General features: G+C 40.0%; 1 protein-coding gene across 1 annotated transcript in view; it reads left to right on the forward strand.

Moving 5' to 3' along the window:
* Nucleotides 1-15579, forward strand: part of MYLK (myosin light chain kinase) — a 165668-nt gene that overhangs the window by 56610 nt on the left and 93479 nt on the right. The window contains exon 11 of the mRNA XM_064157004.1: nt 14890-15021. Within this exon, the coding sequence (XP_064013074.1) occupies nt 14890-15021 (132 nt within the window). The remainder of the gene's footprint in view (nt 1-14889; nt 15022-15579) is intronic.

Here is a 15579-nt window from a genome sequence, read left to right on the forward strand (position 1 = left end):
AGGCTCAATCTACTCTTGTGCCAAACCAAATTAATACTGTGTGTAGGAAGCTTTTGTTCTTCTGCAAATAGACTCTGCATGAAAGAGGCAGTTAATTGCTTTCTCTAGGTAACATATCAGGCTCGAATGTTTCTTACATGAGAGCTGACTCCTAAGAGAATGGCCTTCTCACCTGCAGTTCTGCACTAGACAACAAACAAAATATCTCACCCACTGCAGGTTCCTTGAGAGTCTTCCAGCCTTCTCCCACTAGGCAGCAGCATCACTTATTGTTTTCAAGAGAGAGGGAAGGAAGCATGGGCAGTAATAGCAGCCACACAATCATGCAGCCAGGTTACATTTGTGATCTCTTATGCTCTGCAGCCACCAGTTTTGCTGATGGTTTGTTTTTATTTTTAATAGAGTCCTAGCACTGCCTCCCTTGGTGAGCAAACACTATTCAGCAAATATTGCTGCTCCTGCTCATTGGCTCTTGACCTCACTTCTCCTTCCCTGCCAGCAGTGCACTTTTCTGCCTTCACCTCTGTTCCCCTTTCTCTCCCACCACTTTCTGTTCACACTTTTTTTTTTCTGTGCTGTCTCCCCAGCATAAGTGTCTATGTTGGGAAGCTTGTAGCCCTTACAATCCGATTACTGTAATCATTCATCGATCACTGGACGAGCAGATTAGAGGCACCTGAGAGCCTGTCAGAGTCCCTTCTGTAACCAGTTTATCAGAGCAGCAAAGGGAGATGCTTTCTGGAAAACCAGTTCATTTTGTTCCTGTCACTCTTCCATCTGGTGTGAGTGGGACCATAAAATATAACCAGGTGGAAGAAAGGCTTTCAGGTAGGAATCTTTTCCAATTATGAGAGATGCTGTCTTCAGGTCGTGGGTTGTTTTTCTTTCTGTCTCAGAATGACCTTTCTTAGACATTAATCTTTTAAAGAAGGTTATCACTGGAATAAGCAGCCTCTTTGAAGACTTAATTGAGAGGATACAGCTTTGTTTCTCTGGAATATATATTCTGCCTAAAGTAAACAAAGTACAATGTTTTACTTGCCTACAGTGATGAAATATTTGTGACAGCTTTTCTAAGTCACTATTTAGTTGAAAGCATTTTACTGTTTTTCAATCATAACATAACTATAAAGGACTAGAAGACTTTCCAAAATATACAAGTCTACTCTTGTTGAGTGTCCAAAAGACCAGTAGTCTGGTGGAACCACTTGGCTGTGTAAGAACTGGTTTCAGAGCACTAAATGAAAGAGGGGGGGTTGTTACTGTATTGAATGGTCAGAGGTAAGCTGTCATGAGCATCAGAGAAACTTCACTCTACTGCTTTCAAGAGTGATCCCCAGTTCTTAGTCCAGCACTCTGTGTGGGTCACTAACAGCTGTAACTCTTCTAAGACTAAGCTTCTCTTTTTAAAAAATTGCCTTCTTTCAGCACTTTGGGATCAAATGTGATGAACACAATGCTGGCTGGAGACAAAAAAAAATAATTAAGGGCAAAAGCAAAATGTGTGTGGAAGCTTTTAATGATACAGGATTTGTGCCATCAATATAAACAATGTTTTCTAAAGACAACTTCTTGATATAAAGAATTTCCAGAAAAAGGGCAACCAAATTTGGATGCAAATGAAGGATGAGTGCTTGCACAATGAGCACAATTTAAATGGCAGGAGCTGCATTAACTTTTCTTACTAAATTAAAAAGATGAGATGCTGACCAAAAATAAAAGCTAATAAAAAGAAAACAAAGATGAAGAACACCATCCCTAGATCTGATGATCTTCTCAACTGTGAAGTGATCAAATGCTGTGAACATTACCCTATTACATATCACAACGACAGGAAACAGGTGGCTATTAAAGCAGTCTTGGGAGTGGTCCTGATCAAGGGGTAAACTCTCCCAGCTTGTATCACCAGATCCTATACTGCTCTAATTTTCAGCTGAAAAATGAAACTCAGCAACATACATATAAAAGCTGTTAACTAAGTATACGCCTGAATAATTCTGAAAGCATAGGCATAATGTTACCCCAAAGAATGTTTCCAAGAGCAGCTGATGTGAATTAGCTCATGGGAACTCAGTCAGCCATCAAACTATCTCATAGGATTAGCTCAATTTATAAAACTCTCCAGAAATGAGGATTGTGCAGATAGATTTGGGGCAGGCAAGATGTTGGATACAAGGAAACCTTAATCAGAATTAATAATTGAAAATCAGTCTGAGAGTTGGATGTAGTGTCTGTTTTTATGGAGGAAAATGGAGCTGGTTTCTGACATTAAGCACCATTTCAGCCTGTATTCATTTTCTGGCATATTACCTGCTTTTATCATGTAGTTAGAACTCCACCTATATTATGTTAAATCTATGAATTGACTTTCCATCTCATTTAACTGTGCTTCCTTTTCTACTACTAGATTAACGTGAATTTATCAAAACCCAGTCCTATTTTGCAAACATTGCTAAAGCAATGATAGAAAGCAAATGGATTTTTCTGTCACTGTGCACATGATGCATCAGAGTAGCCCCTAAAGAAAAACTTAGTCTGTAGAATGGTTGCATAACGGTTAAAATACACTGTACAACAGGTAAAATGGCTGAGTTATAGAAGTGGTCTCTATTAATACCTAAGTTTTTTATCTCTAGTGCCTCATATTTCAGTGGGTTGAATGTCACAAATGGAAGAGTACCAGTTTTGTCTCTTGGATTTGGAAGCAGGCATGTTGACAGTATTTAGAAGCCTGCTCAGTACTTTGAGTTGCCAGCTGATGTAAAACAGATGCACAGACATGCGTATGCTCCACTGCAATAATCTCATGCAAGTTTGTAGAAGAAAGATTCTTTCATAAGTAAAGGAGCTTGGCCAGCACTTACAGAAAAGTGGAGGATGTGAGGGTCTCACAGGTATTTTGTCATGTGTTCAAGAAAACAATGATCTAAACACAATTTATAAACAAAAGGCTAGGTTTAGGAGCTAGGTGATGTGCATGATTCTTCTCAGTATAAACATTTTTGTGTATACCATTATTGGAAGTATAGGGAAATGGGAAGACTGTGGAGAAGAGAATTGTGGAAAAGAGTTATGAATGTACAAGCAAGGTGTACTCAATACCAGCAGAAAAAGAAGAGCTGTAATGGTGAGAATTAAAGGTCTGCTTTATGTACAGCATATGCAGGAAAAGTAGGGCTGAAGGAAACATAGGTCCAAGTAACGAAAATAGGAGGTGGGTTTGCCTAAGGAAAGCATCTGTCTTTGAGTTAGGTGACTAAAGAGAAAGCAGAAAATTTCAAACTCATAAGCTGGTGTACATAAAGCCAAGTAAGGATGGTGAATTCTTGAAGGCATATTTCTTCAGTTTAGTCTTGACAAACTTAACAGCGTGTTGCTCAGGTGCCTAACTGGATTGCAGCAGATTCCCTAGGTTAGTGTGGCCAAACTGAAAACAAAGCTGAAAACACAAACACAGGGCACCCATGCTGAAATTCAGCAGGTCCTGTCTCGTCCTTAGTAGTTATGCAAGTCTGTGTAGTTCTCTTGCCCTGAAGGGCAAAAATGTCCATATAACAGTAAGAGCACAACAGAACTTGTATGTGCATTTGGAATAGAAGATTTCTCTAACTCAGCAGATATAGCACTCTAACACATGCTTTAGCACTTCTTGAAACCTATTTTTTTTCAAGCAATGATACCTCTCTTTTAGAAGAATGAGCAACACAGAGATGTTTTAACCTCCTTGTATGCTGTTCACTTTTTTGCAGTAGAGGAAGGGAACAGAAGGCAGGATCTTTTTACAGCTTTGAGCTACTGGAGGTGATTCTATGCAGCTTCATTTTAGTTAAGCCTTGATTTCCAGTCCATATACAGAGCCTTTGCCTTTTGGGTTTTTTTCAAGGCTAATGTCTTAGTTTACAAGATTTGTAATAGAAATTACAGAAGAAAACTGTGCACAAACAAGGTCATATTAGAACTACCTTGTTTTTTCTCTGGACTTAAATGGAGAATGATCCTTGCCTTAGAATTCCTTTCTGCCACCAGTTTTTACCCAGAAACACAATGGTCCTTATTTGTATTTTTTTCTTTTTCTTTTTTCCCCCTTTAAATTATTCTAACTTCAGATATTTCCTTGCTCTCAAGCTGAGTCTTATTTGTCTTACTTTAAGTGTTCCTTGAGAGCATTCTTAGTACAGTATCCTTTTCATTACTCACACAAAAGAGTGAGCAGAACGATTTTGCTCTTACCACAGGTTACTATTCTTTAGCATGTGTACATTGCCAAGAGAGGTAAGGGCAGGAGCAGTTTTAACTGTATCAGTGGCATCACTGGGGACACTTGCACCTCATGGAACCATCTTCTCCTATTGTGCTTCCATTGCATTCCATGCACTGCCCAGTTGTTTGTTTTTTTTTCATGAAAGTGGTATCTGTTGAACTAAGTCAGCTTGACCCAGCATATATGAAGCACCTTTTCTGCAGTTCTCCAAGTCAGACAGGTACCTAATCCTAACCTGGGGAATTTGTCAGTAGTGGACCAGCTGAGCTGCCTTACAAATGTATTTGGTAGGTGTACACAGTCTCAGATGGAGCAGATGGAACTGCTGTCTGTGGCAGTGACAAAAGAGCAATTACTTGATATAAATAACTTGCATTCAGGGTTAGTCTTTAATAAGGCAGACAGATCTGATGGCAAAAGCAAAACACCACTTTGCTGCAAAACCTTCCAGTAAGACTGTCTCTGAACAATTCAGAATGCTGTCAAGTGATCTGCCCTGGACTCAGCAGGTTATTCTGCATCTTTGTCCACTGCACTCTCTTATTTTTAATGAGGAGAGGAAGTGAAGAAGGAGGAGCTGATCTCTTTTTCTTGGGATTCAGTGGTAGGATGTATGGGAATGGTTCAAAACTGCATCAGAACATGTTTAAACTGGATGTTAGAAAGCATGTATTTACCAACAGGGTGGTTAAACACTGGAATAGATTTCCTAGAGAGGCGGTCAATGCCCTAAGCCTGTCAGTGTTTAAGAGGCATTTGGACAATGTCCTTAACAGCATGCTTTAACTTTTGGTTGTCCCTGAATTAGTCTGACAGCTGGAGTAGGTGATCATTGTAGGTCATTTCCAATTGACTCCATTCTATTTTGACTGTTTCTCCAAAATCATGATTCTTACTTGTGTAGCAAGTCTTTTGAGATTGGGATTTCTGAGGTGGCATCTCTTTCAAATGCCTTAGGCTGTCAAACACACTGAGCAGATAAAACAGAGGTTACAATGCTGATGTCCTGGTGATATCCTATATAGAGGGCTTTCCATACAGATATCCCATGCAGAGGGCTCAGGAAAGAAGGATCATACATGAAGCTGCAGGGCAGACTGGAAAAGTAGCCTACAGTAAAAGAAATAAATTGCCAGACTAAATAAAATGGAATTCAGCCCCTGTGTATATCCTTAATGACCCTGACTAGTATAGGCTTAAAGCATTGCTAATCTTGGGTTAACAGTTTTTCTGGGTAATGCAAGGCACAGCATGCAGATGATAACTTGGCCTGGCTCTTCAGTAAAAGCATCTCCTAAAGATATTTATATCTCACCTTCCATTTGCACAACCAAATTATGACTACAGCAAGAAATGCTAGGTCATTAAACATCTAGTTCTCATAGTATAAGTTTGCAAACTAGCACACCAAACTGAGGCCTTTAATAAGGCAGAAAAGTCCTTACATGTCTGAGGCCTTTAATAAGGCAGGAAGGTCCTTACATATCTCAAGAACACAGAGGTCCCATAGTTTTTTTTGCCAGTATAAATCAAGCTTGGAATCCTGGGAGAATTTGCAGAAAATATTTTGACCATATCACTTCAGGCCTGGAACAGAAAAATACTTTACAGGGAGAAGGACAGATGAGATGAGAGCCCAAATACCAGTTTTCTGCCCTATACTATCTGGTGATTTTGTAGTTTGTTTGGTTTTTTTTAGTTGATAGTGCTGCTAATGTGACATCTGTTTGCAGCTGATTATGGTGACAATATCTTCCCAGGATCAAGATCTGAAGGCAAACCTGAGCCTTGCTTTGAGAGATTTTAGTGAAACCTGCTGCTTCTCTTTCTGAGCTTGCTCACACAGAGAGCCTTTTGAGCTTTCTCCTCAGCTCAGCTGACTTACTAGCCTCTGAGCCAGAATGATAGTTAAACACCATAAATGGTAAACCTTGCTGAGGCAGTCCTTTTGCACGGCTCAGGCTAGGCATTACTTGGCAGTTAACCACAATTCCAGCAAACAGATTCCTTGAGTATAATTAAGTCTCATATAAGACTAAACACTGCAAGTTGTTTCCAGTGTTCTGAACACAAGGCAGCAAACTCTATTATTCATATGTCCTTGACTTGTAACCAATTGTGACTCTGATCTTGTGCAGCTAAGTTACTGCATTGAAGGTGTCTATGCACAGTGCTGTGACTGACCCTGCCTCTGTTGGGGTCCCTTCTGAGCTCAATTATTGCATGATTCTGTGCAGTGTTGAGCATGCTGAAGTCCTGATATTTCGACAGGAGGTGCCAGAATTTTGAAGCTCATAGAATCATAGAATCAACCAGGTTGGAAGAGACCTCCAAGATCATCCAGTCCAACCTATCCCCCAGCCCTAGCCAGTCAACCAGACCATGGCACCGAGTGCCTCATCCAGGCTTTTCTTGAACACCTCCAGGGACGGTGCCTCCACCACCTCCCTGGGTAGCCCATTCCAATGGGAAATCACTCTCTCTGTGAAGAACTTCCTCCTAACATCCAGCCTATACTTCCCCTGGCACAACTTGAGACTGTGTCCCCTTGTTCTGTTGCTGGTTGCCTGGGAGAAGAGACCAACCCCCACCTGGCTACAGCCTCCTTTCAGGTATTTGTAGACACCAATGGGGTCACCCCTGAGTCTCCGCACATTACAAAGTCTTCAGTGTATCTGGGTAGACAAATGAACAAGCAAATTTACTAGAATAGATGATGTCCACAAAATGTTGATTGATTTGACTAGTGGCCAGGTAAAACCCAGGTCCAGTCTTTGGAATTCTGCTTAAAGTTTGCATTCCAGTCTGGATTTTCCTCTTCCAATTTCAACAGGAAATCTGTGAATGGAAACATCACAGTAAAGTTATTATTTACTTTTTTTGCTTCCCTCTGAGTGTATAAATTTATTTTATTTTACCTTAAAAAGTAAATAGTTGGTTGCATATAATGGGCTGCCCGGGGAGGTGGTGGAGTCGCCGTCCCTGGGGCTGTTCAAGGCAAGGTTGAATGTGGCACTTGGTGCCATGGTCTAGCCTTGAGCTCTGTGGTAAAGGGTTGGACTTGATGATCTGTGAGGTCTCTTCCAACCCTGATGATACTGTGATATACTGTGATACTGTAAACTGGTACATGTGTGTTGTAGAATTGATTTGTAGTAGGTTAACTGCTCAGTGCAGCATGAATTTTCCACATTGTATTTTACATATTCAACAGAATCAGTCTAGCTTACCAATGTAAAGGTGCTTACAGATGTGTTCAAGCACTAGGTTCTGATCTGGGTCTAGGTTTTAAAAACTGCAATTTTTTTTTTTTTTGTCTTAGGCCTACAGCCAACATTAAGACTCCTCTTGCAATAATTTCCAGTCTGCAGATATATGGAGGAGTCTTTGTAAGACCATGCACTTTGTGTAAAGACTCTTTAAATCCTGGATTGAGAAAAGTCAAATAATAGGAAAGCATTCTTTATCACCTTAAATTTCCATGAATACAGGTTAGTAGATAAAGAGTTGCTTCATATAGTAGCTGTAGTCAGATTAACTTACTATTAACTTATTAACTTAACTTACTATTAACTTACAGACTCAAGTTGTGCCGGGAAAAGTATAGACTGGATATTAGGAGGAAGTTCTTCACAGAGAGAGTGATTTCCCATTGGAATGGGCTGCCCAGGGAGGTGGTGGAGTCACCATCCCTGGAGGTGTTCAAGAAAAGCCTGGATGAGGCACTCGGTGCCATGGTCTGGTTGACTGGCTAGGGCTGGGGGATAGGTTGGACCGGATGATCTTGGAGTTCTCTTCCAACCTGGTTGATTCTATGATCCTATTGATCACATAAACACAGGAAAATAGAGTTTAATGGAAATTGTTCTGTATCAGAAGCAATATATCTCTTTTCCCATTGCAATCCAAATATGTTGAGAATCTGTATTCTTCTAAGAAACTGGAAGAGTTTAAATTCTCTTAAGTCTCTGTGGATTTAATGCACCATGTGAGTGTCTTTTTTAAACATAGATTTGGATGCTTATTAGACTGTCTTTCTAACAAAAAAGGGAACCCTTAGGGGTAAGGCAATGCTGTGGGAAAAGCCTATGTTACTTTTGCTTTGTAGAAAACATATGTGGGTATATAAGGTACTCTTTAAATGCTTGGCTTACTATTTCTGGTTGCCCAGGCTGTTTCCCACTGAGCTGTGCATGTCATTAGTTGCTGTTCCCCAACATTCACACATATTAAAGCCTGACAAAAGGCAAAAACCTTAGAAACTACGAGTGAGATGATTTTTGTGGATTTTTGAATCTATCACCCTGTGTAAAGCCTTATCAAAGGCCTGATGAAATGACAGAGACCCACACCCAAGAGAGTGTCCCAGATGGGCTTATGCACTATACCAGACCACAGTGTTGTGCAAAAATGTAAACACTTTTTGATCTCATAATCTTATAAGAACCTTTGAGAATTAAGTCCTCTATAAGCAGCCTTTGAGAAATGCATAGTATCTTCACAAAGCCAAGAGCTGTGGTTAAAAAATTGCAGCAGATTTTATAAGCTACTGTAAAATAAACTAGTTGTATGGTCTAAAAATAAGTTATTGGAATGTATGGGTGCTTTATTAAGCTCACCCTATGTAGTGCTTTCTGATGTTCTTCATGAATTCCTTTGACTCATCCATCTGGGTGGAACTCACTGCAGCAGCAGAAGTTGATTGGGGAAAAGAAAGGGAGGGAGAAAATTAACTGCTTCATATAGAATCATAGAATCATAGAATGGCTTAGGTTGGAAGGGACCTCAAATATCATCCAGTTCCAACCCCCTGCCATAGGCAGGGATGCCTCGCACTAGGTCACACAAGGCCTCAGCCAACCTGGCCCTCCAGAGAGGGAGCTTCCACAACCTCCCTGGGCAACCTGTTCCAGAGTCTCACCACTCTCACTGGAAGAACTTCTCCCTAACATCTAGTTTAAATCTCCCCTCTACCAGTTTAAACCCATTGCCCCTCGTCCTGTCATTACAAGACTTTGTAAATATTCCCTCCCTAGCCCTCCTGCAGGCCCATGTCAGATACTGGAAGGCCACTATAAGGTCTCCTCAAAGCCTTCTCTTCTTCAGGCTGCAGAGCCCTAACTCTTGTAGCCTGTCCTCATAGCAGAAGTGCTCCAGCCCTCTGATCATCTTCATGGCTCTCCTCTGCACTCACTCTAACAGTTCAATGTCCTTCTTGTGTTAAGGGCTCCAGAAGTGTACACGGAACTCCAGGTGGGGTCTGATGAGACCAAAGAAGGAGAATCACCTCCCATGCCCTGCCGGTCAGGCTGCTCTCAATGCAGCCCAGTTAGCTGTCTGGGCTGCACACGCACACTGCCATTTTTATTCACTGCAGCAATACTGCTGTGGGTTAACTCTGATCCTGTTTTTCACTCAGCAGTGAACATAAGGCTACTTGAAAGAAGTAATAAGAAGTAAGAGTGGTGAGGGAGATGTTAAATGGCTATAGGTGATTAGAGCGCATTAACATAATAGGAAGAGATCAGATCTCTTTTTCACATGCACTTGATTAAGCTTAAGGATGTATAGATATATAACCAGGTCATGCTCTTGTGCTAATGTCAGATGAAATTTTCCATAGGTTCCAGACTTCCTTTCTGGTGCCAGATGTGCCATATTGTCTGTCATTTTGGCAGCAAAAATACCCTGCGGTGTTACGAAAGAAGCAGTTTCAGCCAGAAGCACAGTGACTTGCAGTATCTGAGCTGGGAACTGTACCTGTGCTTTCTTCTTTCTCTTCCCCCTGCTTTGGGCTGTAAAACCCACTGTCAGTGAAAAGCATATGAATTTTGAACCATGGCAGAATCTGTGTGCTGAAAGGACCTTTGGAAGAATGAAGGATAGCAAGCCCTGACACTAACCTTTCGTTGCATGCATCATGCTTATTTGAGTCTTGTTTTTCTTATCTCCTTCCTGGTGCAAGTCACAGATTTTATTCCTGATGTATGAGGCTACTAGCACCTAGCTGTAGCTAGACAATGTCAATTTCTATGGCTGTTAGACTTCATGAAGTCTTTTGTAAACAATTCCTGGGGGATTTTTTTGTGTATGGCTTTCCTTGCACTGCTTTCCTGGCAAAATAATTCGCTGAGTGTTTTCAAAAAGAACTAGAATCACACATCATCTTTTCACTGCAAATGGAAACAGGGAATGGGAAATGCTTGATCTTGAATGAGCAATGTCCCTTCTTCTTCCAAGTACTTTCCTTAATCAAATTGATCATTGTTTTTTTTTTCCAAACAAGAGCTGCAAAGGCTAAAATGGAAGTCCTTAGGTATGTTAAAATAAGCTGAGAAAATGTATAGCACTGCTATCTCATGGTAAAGTTGTGAAGTGTTAAAGTTTTCATCAGAGAGGCACCAAGTCACTGTGTGCTGCTATGTAATAAATAAACAACTAAAAGCATTTACAAGCTTCAGAATAAACTGAAAATAGTTAGTGTTCAGGCTTTGTAATTTGGTATTTGCATGACTGTATAAAGCTAAATAATGTATCTAAAACTGTTCGCGTTGCCTTGTGTAAAATATGTGCAAGAAACTAAAGTTGTGCACGGTGCCAGTTTAGTTGGGTTTCTTTTTTGAAGTCTAGCAGTACACAAGGCCAAATTTTAAGGGGAAAATGTTACATGAAAAGAGACTCTGCAGTTTCTTAACACATAGCATTTATGTATTGAGACATAAGACTTTTTAGTTGTTGCTGCCAAATCAACAAATATTAGACAGTTTTTTTATCCAGAGAAGGGCAACAAAGCTGGTGAGGGGCCTGGAACACAAACCCTATGAGGAGAGGCTGAGGGAGCTGGCGTTGTTTAGCCTGGAGAAGAGGAGTCTCAGGGGTGACCCCATTGGTGTCTGCAACTACCTGAAAGGAGGCTGTAGCCAGGTGGGGGTTGGTCTCTTCTCCCAGGCAACCAGCAACAGAACAAGGGGACACAGTCTCAAGTTGTGCTGAGAGAGTTATAGGCTGGATGTTAGGAGGAAGTTCTTCCCAGAGAGAGTGATTTCCCATTGGAATGGGCTGCCCAGGGAGGTGGTGGAGTCGCCGTCCCTGGAGGTGTTCAAGAAAAACCTGGATGAGGCACTTGGTGCCATGGTCTATTTGACTGGCTAGGGCTGGGTGCTAGGTTGGACTGGATGACCTTGGAGATCTCTTCCAACCTGGTTGATTCTATGATTCTATGATATTCCTCTTGTGTTGTTTGTGTACTAAACATGCTACTGATCAACATCACTGAACAACAGTACCATAAGACTAGAGATCCCCATTTTAAAAAATATTAAAAAGTAAGGGAGAATGCTTATGTTTTTAAGAAATCCTGTTCATGTTGCCATGGAGTTGGTGTTTTTAGCCAGATATTTACTGTATTCTGGATGTCACACACTTGAAAAGAAGTGCTGGTTGCTTTAACCTTGAGAGTCTAATTTTTTTACTTCATTCATACAACAGATTTCATATCTGAAAGATATGAAGAAATGCTTTCACTGTCCCTGTGCTCCAGTAAACATCAACAACAGAAAGGGAGTCACTTTTGCTCCTGCTTCTTAACAGACACTGAGAAATCAGTTAATACTTCAAGGAACAAATCAAAGTGTATGTGCATAGGTATATGACAAATTTACTAGGACAGGGATGTCTTCAGAAAGATGTTGATTTATAAAGTTGCCTTTGTTTCTGTCCCTGGAGTAATCTTCACGTTTCCAATATTTCAGATTTAATAATCCATCTTAATGTTTCTCTGTGTGATTATGTTTGGTTTCCCCTAATGAAATAACACTTTCGTCTCTCCAGTAACTTTTCTCACATTGTTTTAGCTGTGCCCTTTAAGATTTTTACCACTCATGTACCACAGACTTCTGGGGGATGAAACTTAAAAGAACTAATCTTCATAAAGACATCAGCACAAACCTTTTCAGCTGTTAAATGTAGTTTAAAGGCTATTTGTAAGGTTTTTGTGACAGTGAGGCAGGTTCTGGCCCCACTTCATTTCAGTTTGGCACCATCACTTACAGATAGTGAGCACTGGACAGTAACAACAGCAAGTTGTTCTTCACCCTTTAATCCTGCAGGCTACTCTCTTAGGGGTAGAGGCCTTCACCCTCCAGTAGACCTTCTTAATTTCAGTCATATTTGTGGTTCTCCTCATCTGCACAGGACAAATCTGTCTGAGATAACTTCAGAAACTGAGATCAAATGTTTTTGTAATCTTGGTGGGTTTGTGCTTTCTTTTGATGTTTATGCATCCCTGTGAAACAAAGTGAGTTTATTCCAGTACATGAAACTTTCATTTCTGCAGCACATATTTTGGAGGAGTTAGCATTGCTGGAAACATTCCTTTTGGAAAACAGTTTTGCTCTGTTTCTTCTGTACTTGCTTACCCATTTATTTTTAATAAGCTGAGGCTGGTTTACTGCATTGTCTTTTTGATTACGGAAATCTATTCATTTAGACTGCATGGAAGAGGCATGTTAGTCTAATAAAGCAAAGAGCCAGTAGTGAGGGAAGTGGTGTGCTGCTGCTGGTACTTAGTGTTGTTTGTATCATGGATCTGCTGGAGGCAGCTTGGTCTGTTCTGGGAGAATTGCTGCTGAAGCACTAATAGCAAATTTGTTTCCTGGTCACAGTTAACTTTTTCATAGGAGTTCTTTCAGATGGTTTTTTGTTACCTGTCCTCTGAAGGCTTGAACTTCTTTGATCATACCCCAGGCCTATTTCTTTGTTGGTCTATAACCACATCTCTGCTTTTATTTTTCTTTTCATGCTCTTTTTTTGCTGCATATTTTCCTTCTCAACTTACAATGTTACAAATTATTTCAGCAAAAAGAATAGAAGGACCAATATGATTTAAGTGTTATTCACGTCCTTTTTTTCTGTGCTTCTTTCCTGCCATTACTTTTTTGTTTTCCCCTTTTCCTCCTTTCCCCTTTAATTTTTCTCTCTTTTTCCTTCTATATGGATTTATGCTTTCTCTCCCAGGTCTTGTTCAGTTTGAGCAACAAAGAGATTTTCTGCAAGGCATTAGAGTGGTGAAGGAAAATGTGCTGATATTGTTTAGCACAGCACAGCAGTTTTTCGAAGCTGTTTCACTGAGTAAACACTGCAAAACAGAGCAATATGGTGAACCACAGCAGTTTATTACTCTACATGGGTCTGACCCAACTTCATGCCTATTTTCTATATCACACTAGTCACATAGAAGCAGGTGCTATAGGAAGCCTTAAAACTGGCCACTGGTAAATCACACACATCAGAGTAGTAAGTGCGTAACACTGAGCTGAGTGGGTCTCAGTCAGGTCCCATATTTCCATTCTCACATGCATCAATGTCTCACTGCTCAGTGCCAAGACCTACAACATAAGCCATGGAGACAAGATTTTGGCTAGAAAAAGCTTTGCTAGAGGAGAGGAAAAACTTCCTTTCCAGGCGGCTTCCAAATTTACATTGAGCTCAAATAACCCTGGGAGAAACTTAACTTTTTTGCCTCCAGGAGGTTTGCTGGATATGCTCAGTGAGGTGATTTCACTTTTTCTGTTCACCATCATTTTATGAATTTGGATGAGTTTCCAACATGATTGTTCATGTTGCTGTATGGTTGTTGATATGCTTTTGAAAATTCTGAAGGAAGCAAAATTAAGCTATTTTCATGTATAGACAGAAAGTAGGTTGGCATTTCAAGGGCAAGGCGTAAGACATCTGAGCTTGAGCTAAACAAAACAGAAAGTGTATCCAAGTGACCAATAAATATTTATGATTTTTGTATTTGGCCATGATCACTCCTTTGGCCTCAGACGTATCTTTGCTCAGGTTTTTAGATCAGAAGCATCTTTCCTGGTTTACTGTACCATACAGGTCACAGTTGAATGATCATGCTTCACAGCCTCTGAATCCAAGGCAGAGGGGATCACTACAAACACTGAAAATTACATGTCTATCACAGATAGATTTTACTTTTAAGAGTAACTATACTCCAGCTCTCATCACTTGGCTGTACAGCCTAAAATGAAGTAATAAAAACAGTGTGATCTGTGATTTCAGCCTTTGCCATCATCAAACAGTTGGCTAAGTGTAGTACAGGAAAGGAGTATGTTGAACTCAAATCCATTTGATATTGGCTGCCTAACAATCTAAATGGTTTGTAGTGTCATACAGAGTGGTGAATCCTATGTTCTTCTTAGTTTACATTTTTAACACATCAGTTCTGAGGACAGCAACTTTGAACATGTTTTAAAATTAGTTTGTGAATTTAACAATAATTAAAGACACTGAATTGCTCTTTGCAGGTTATTTGGTTTGGGTTTTTTTGCACCTGAGTGTATGTACCTGTGGAAGATGAGTCTAAAGTACTATATGATAGAATGTGAGATCTCTTAACAACTATTTCAGAGGATCTCTGGAGGAGTCAGATTCCCATTTCTGGCCTTTCTTGGGACTACTGGGAAGACAAAATATCAATACTGGGTGTTTTCAATGATTTTCACCTTCTGAAATAAGAGCACTTACTTGAAATCAGTTTGAACCTAAGGTCAGTTAAAATTTACAAGGAGAACTTCAGTAAGAGACCCTTTTTTGTTCTTCCCTTGACTTTACAGAAAAGAAGAGCAGCAAGAAGGCAGAAAATTCACAGGCTGGAAACAAAAATTTTGCACCCATCTTCCTTAAAGGCCTAACTGACCTCAAAGTAATGGATGGAAGTCAAGTGATAATGACTGTGGAGGTATCAGGTGCGTAGCTATAGAACAGTGTAAGTCCTGCTGCAAAGTGTGTGTGTTTTTACCATTGTTCTTTTATTTTAGCAAGTGTCTTTGTATTTGGAAATCATATTTCAAGTGACTCATTTATAAAAAGTAAAATCTGGGTTTGTCTGGTCTGATTTTCAGTGTGAGTGAACATTGTACAGAGTTAATGTGTCCAGACCTGTACAGTGATATCTTTATTTGAATGATAATTAAAATATGATTATTATTGCATCCTGCTCTTGAATTAAAACTTGAATTGCAGTGGGCTTGCTTTAGATTTTGTTGTGAACCAAGCAAAGCTAATTTCCTGAGACCTAGGATAACATTAGTGCTACAGAAAAGAGCAATCCTGCTATGAACTTTGGTAATAAAAAAACTTGATAACCACCTTCATGGCATCTAGAACTCATTCTCTCTCTCTATTATTACATGTTTCTCTTATTATTTTGTATTTTAACCATAATAAGATGAGCAGAAATATTCCACATTAAATAGTATTGACCAACTTAATGACATTTCTGGATGTTTTAAGGATGAAATTAC

This window comes from Pogoniulus pusillus, chromosome 2, assembly GCF_015220805.1.
Source record: "Pogoniulus pusillus isolate bPogPus1 chromosome 2, bPogPus1.pri, whole genome shotgun sequence".
NCBI classification, from domain to species: Eukaryota; Metazoa; Chordata; class Aves; order Piciformes; family Lybiidae; genus Pogoniulus; species Pogoniulus pusillus.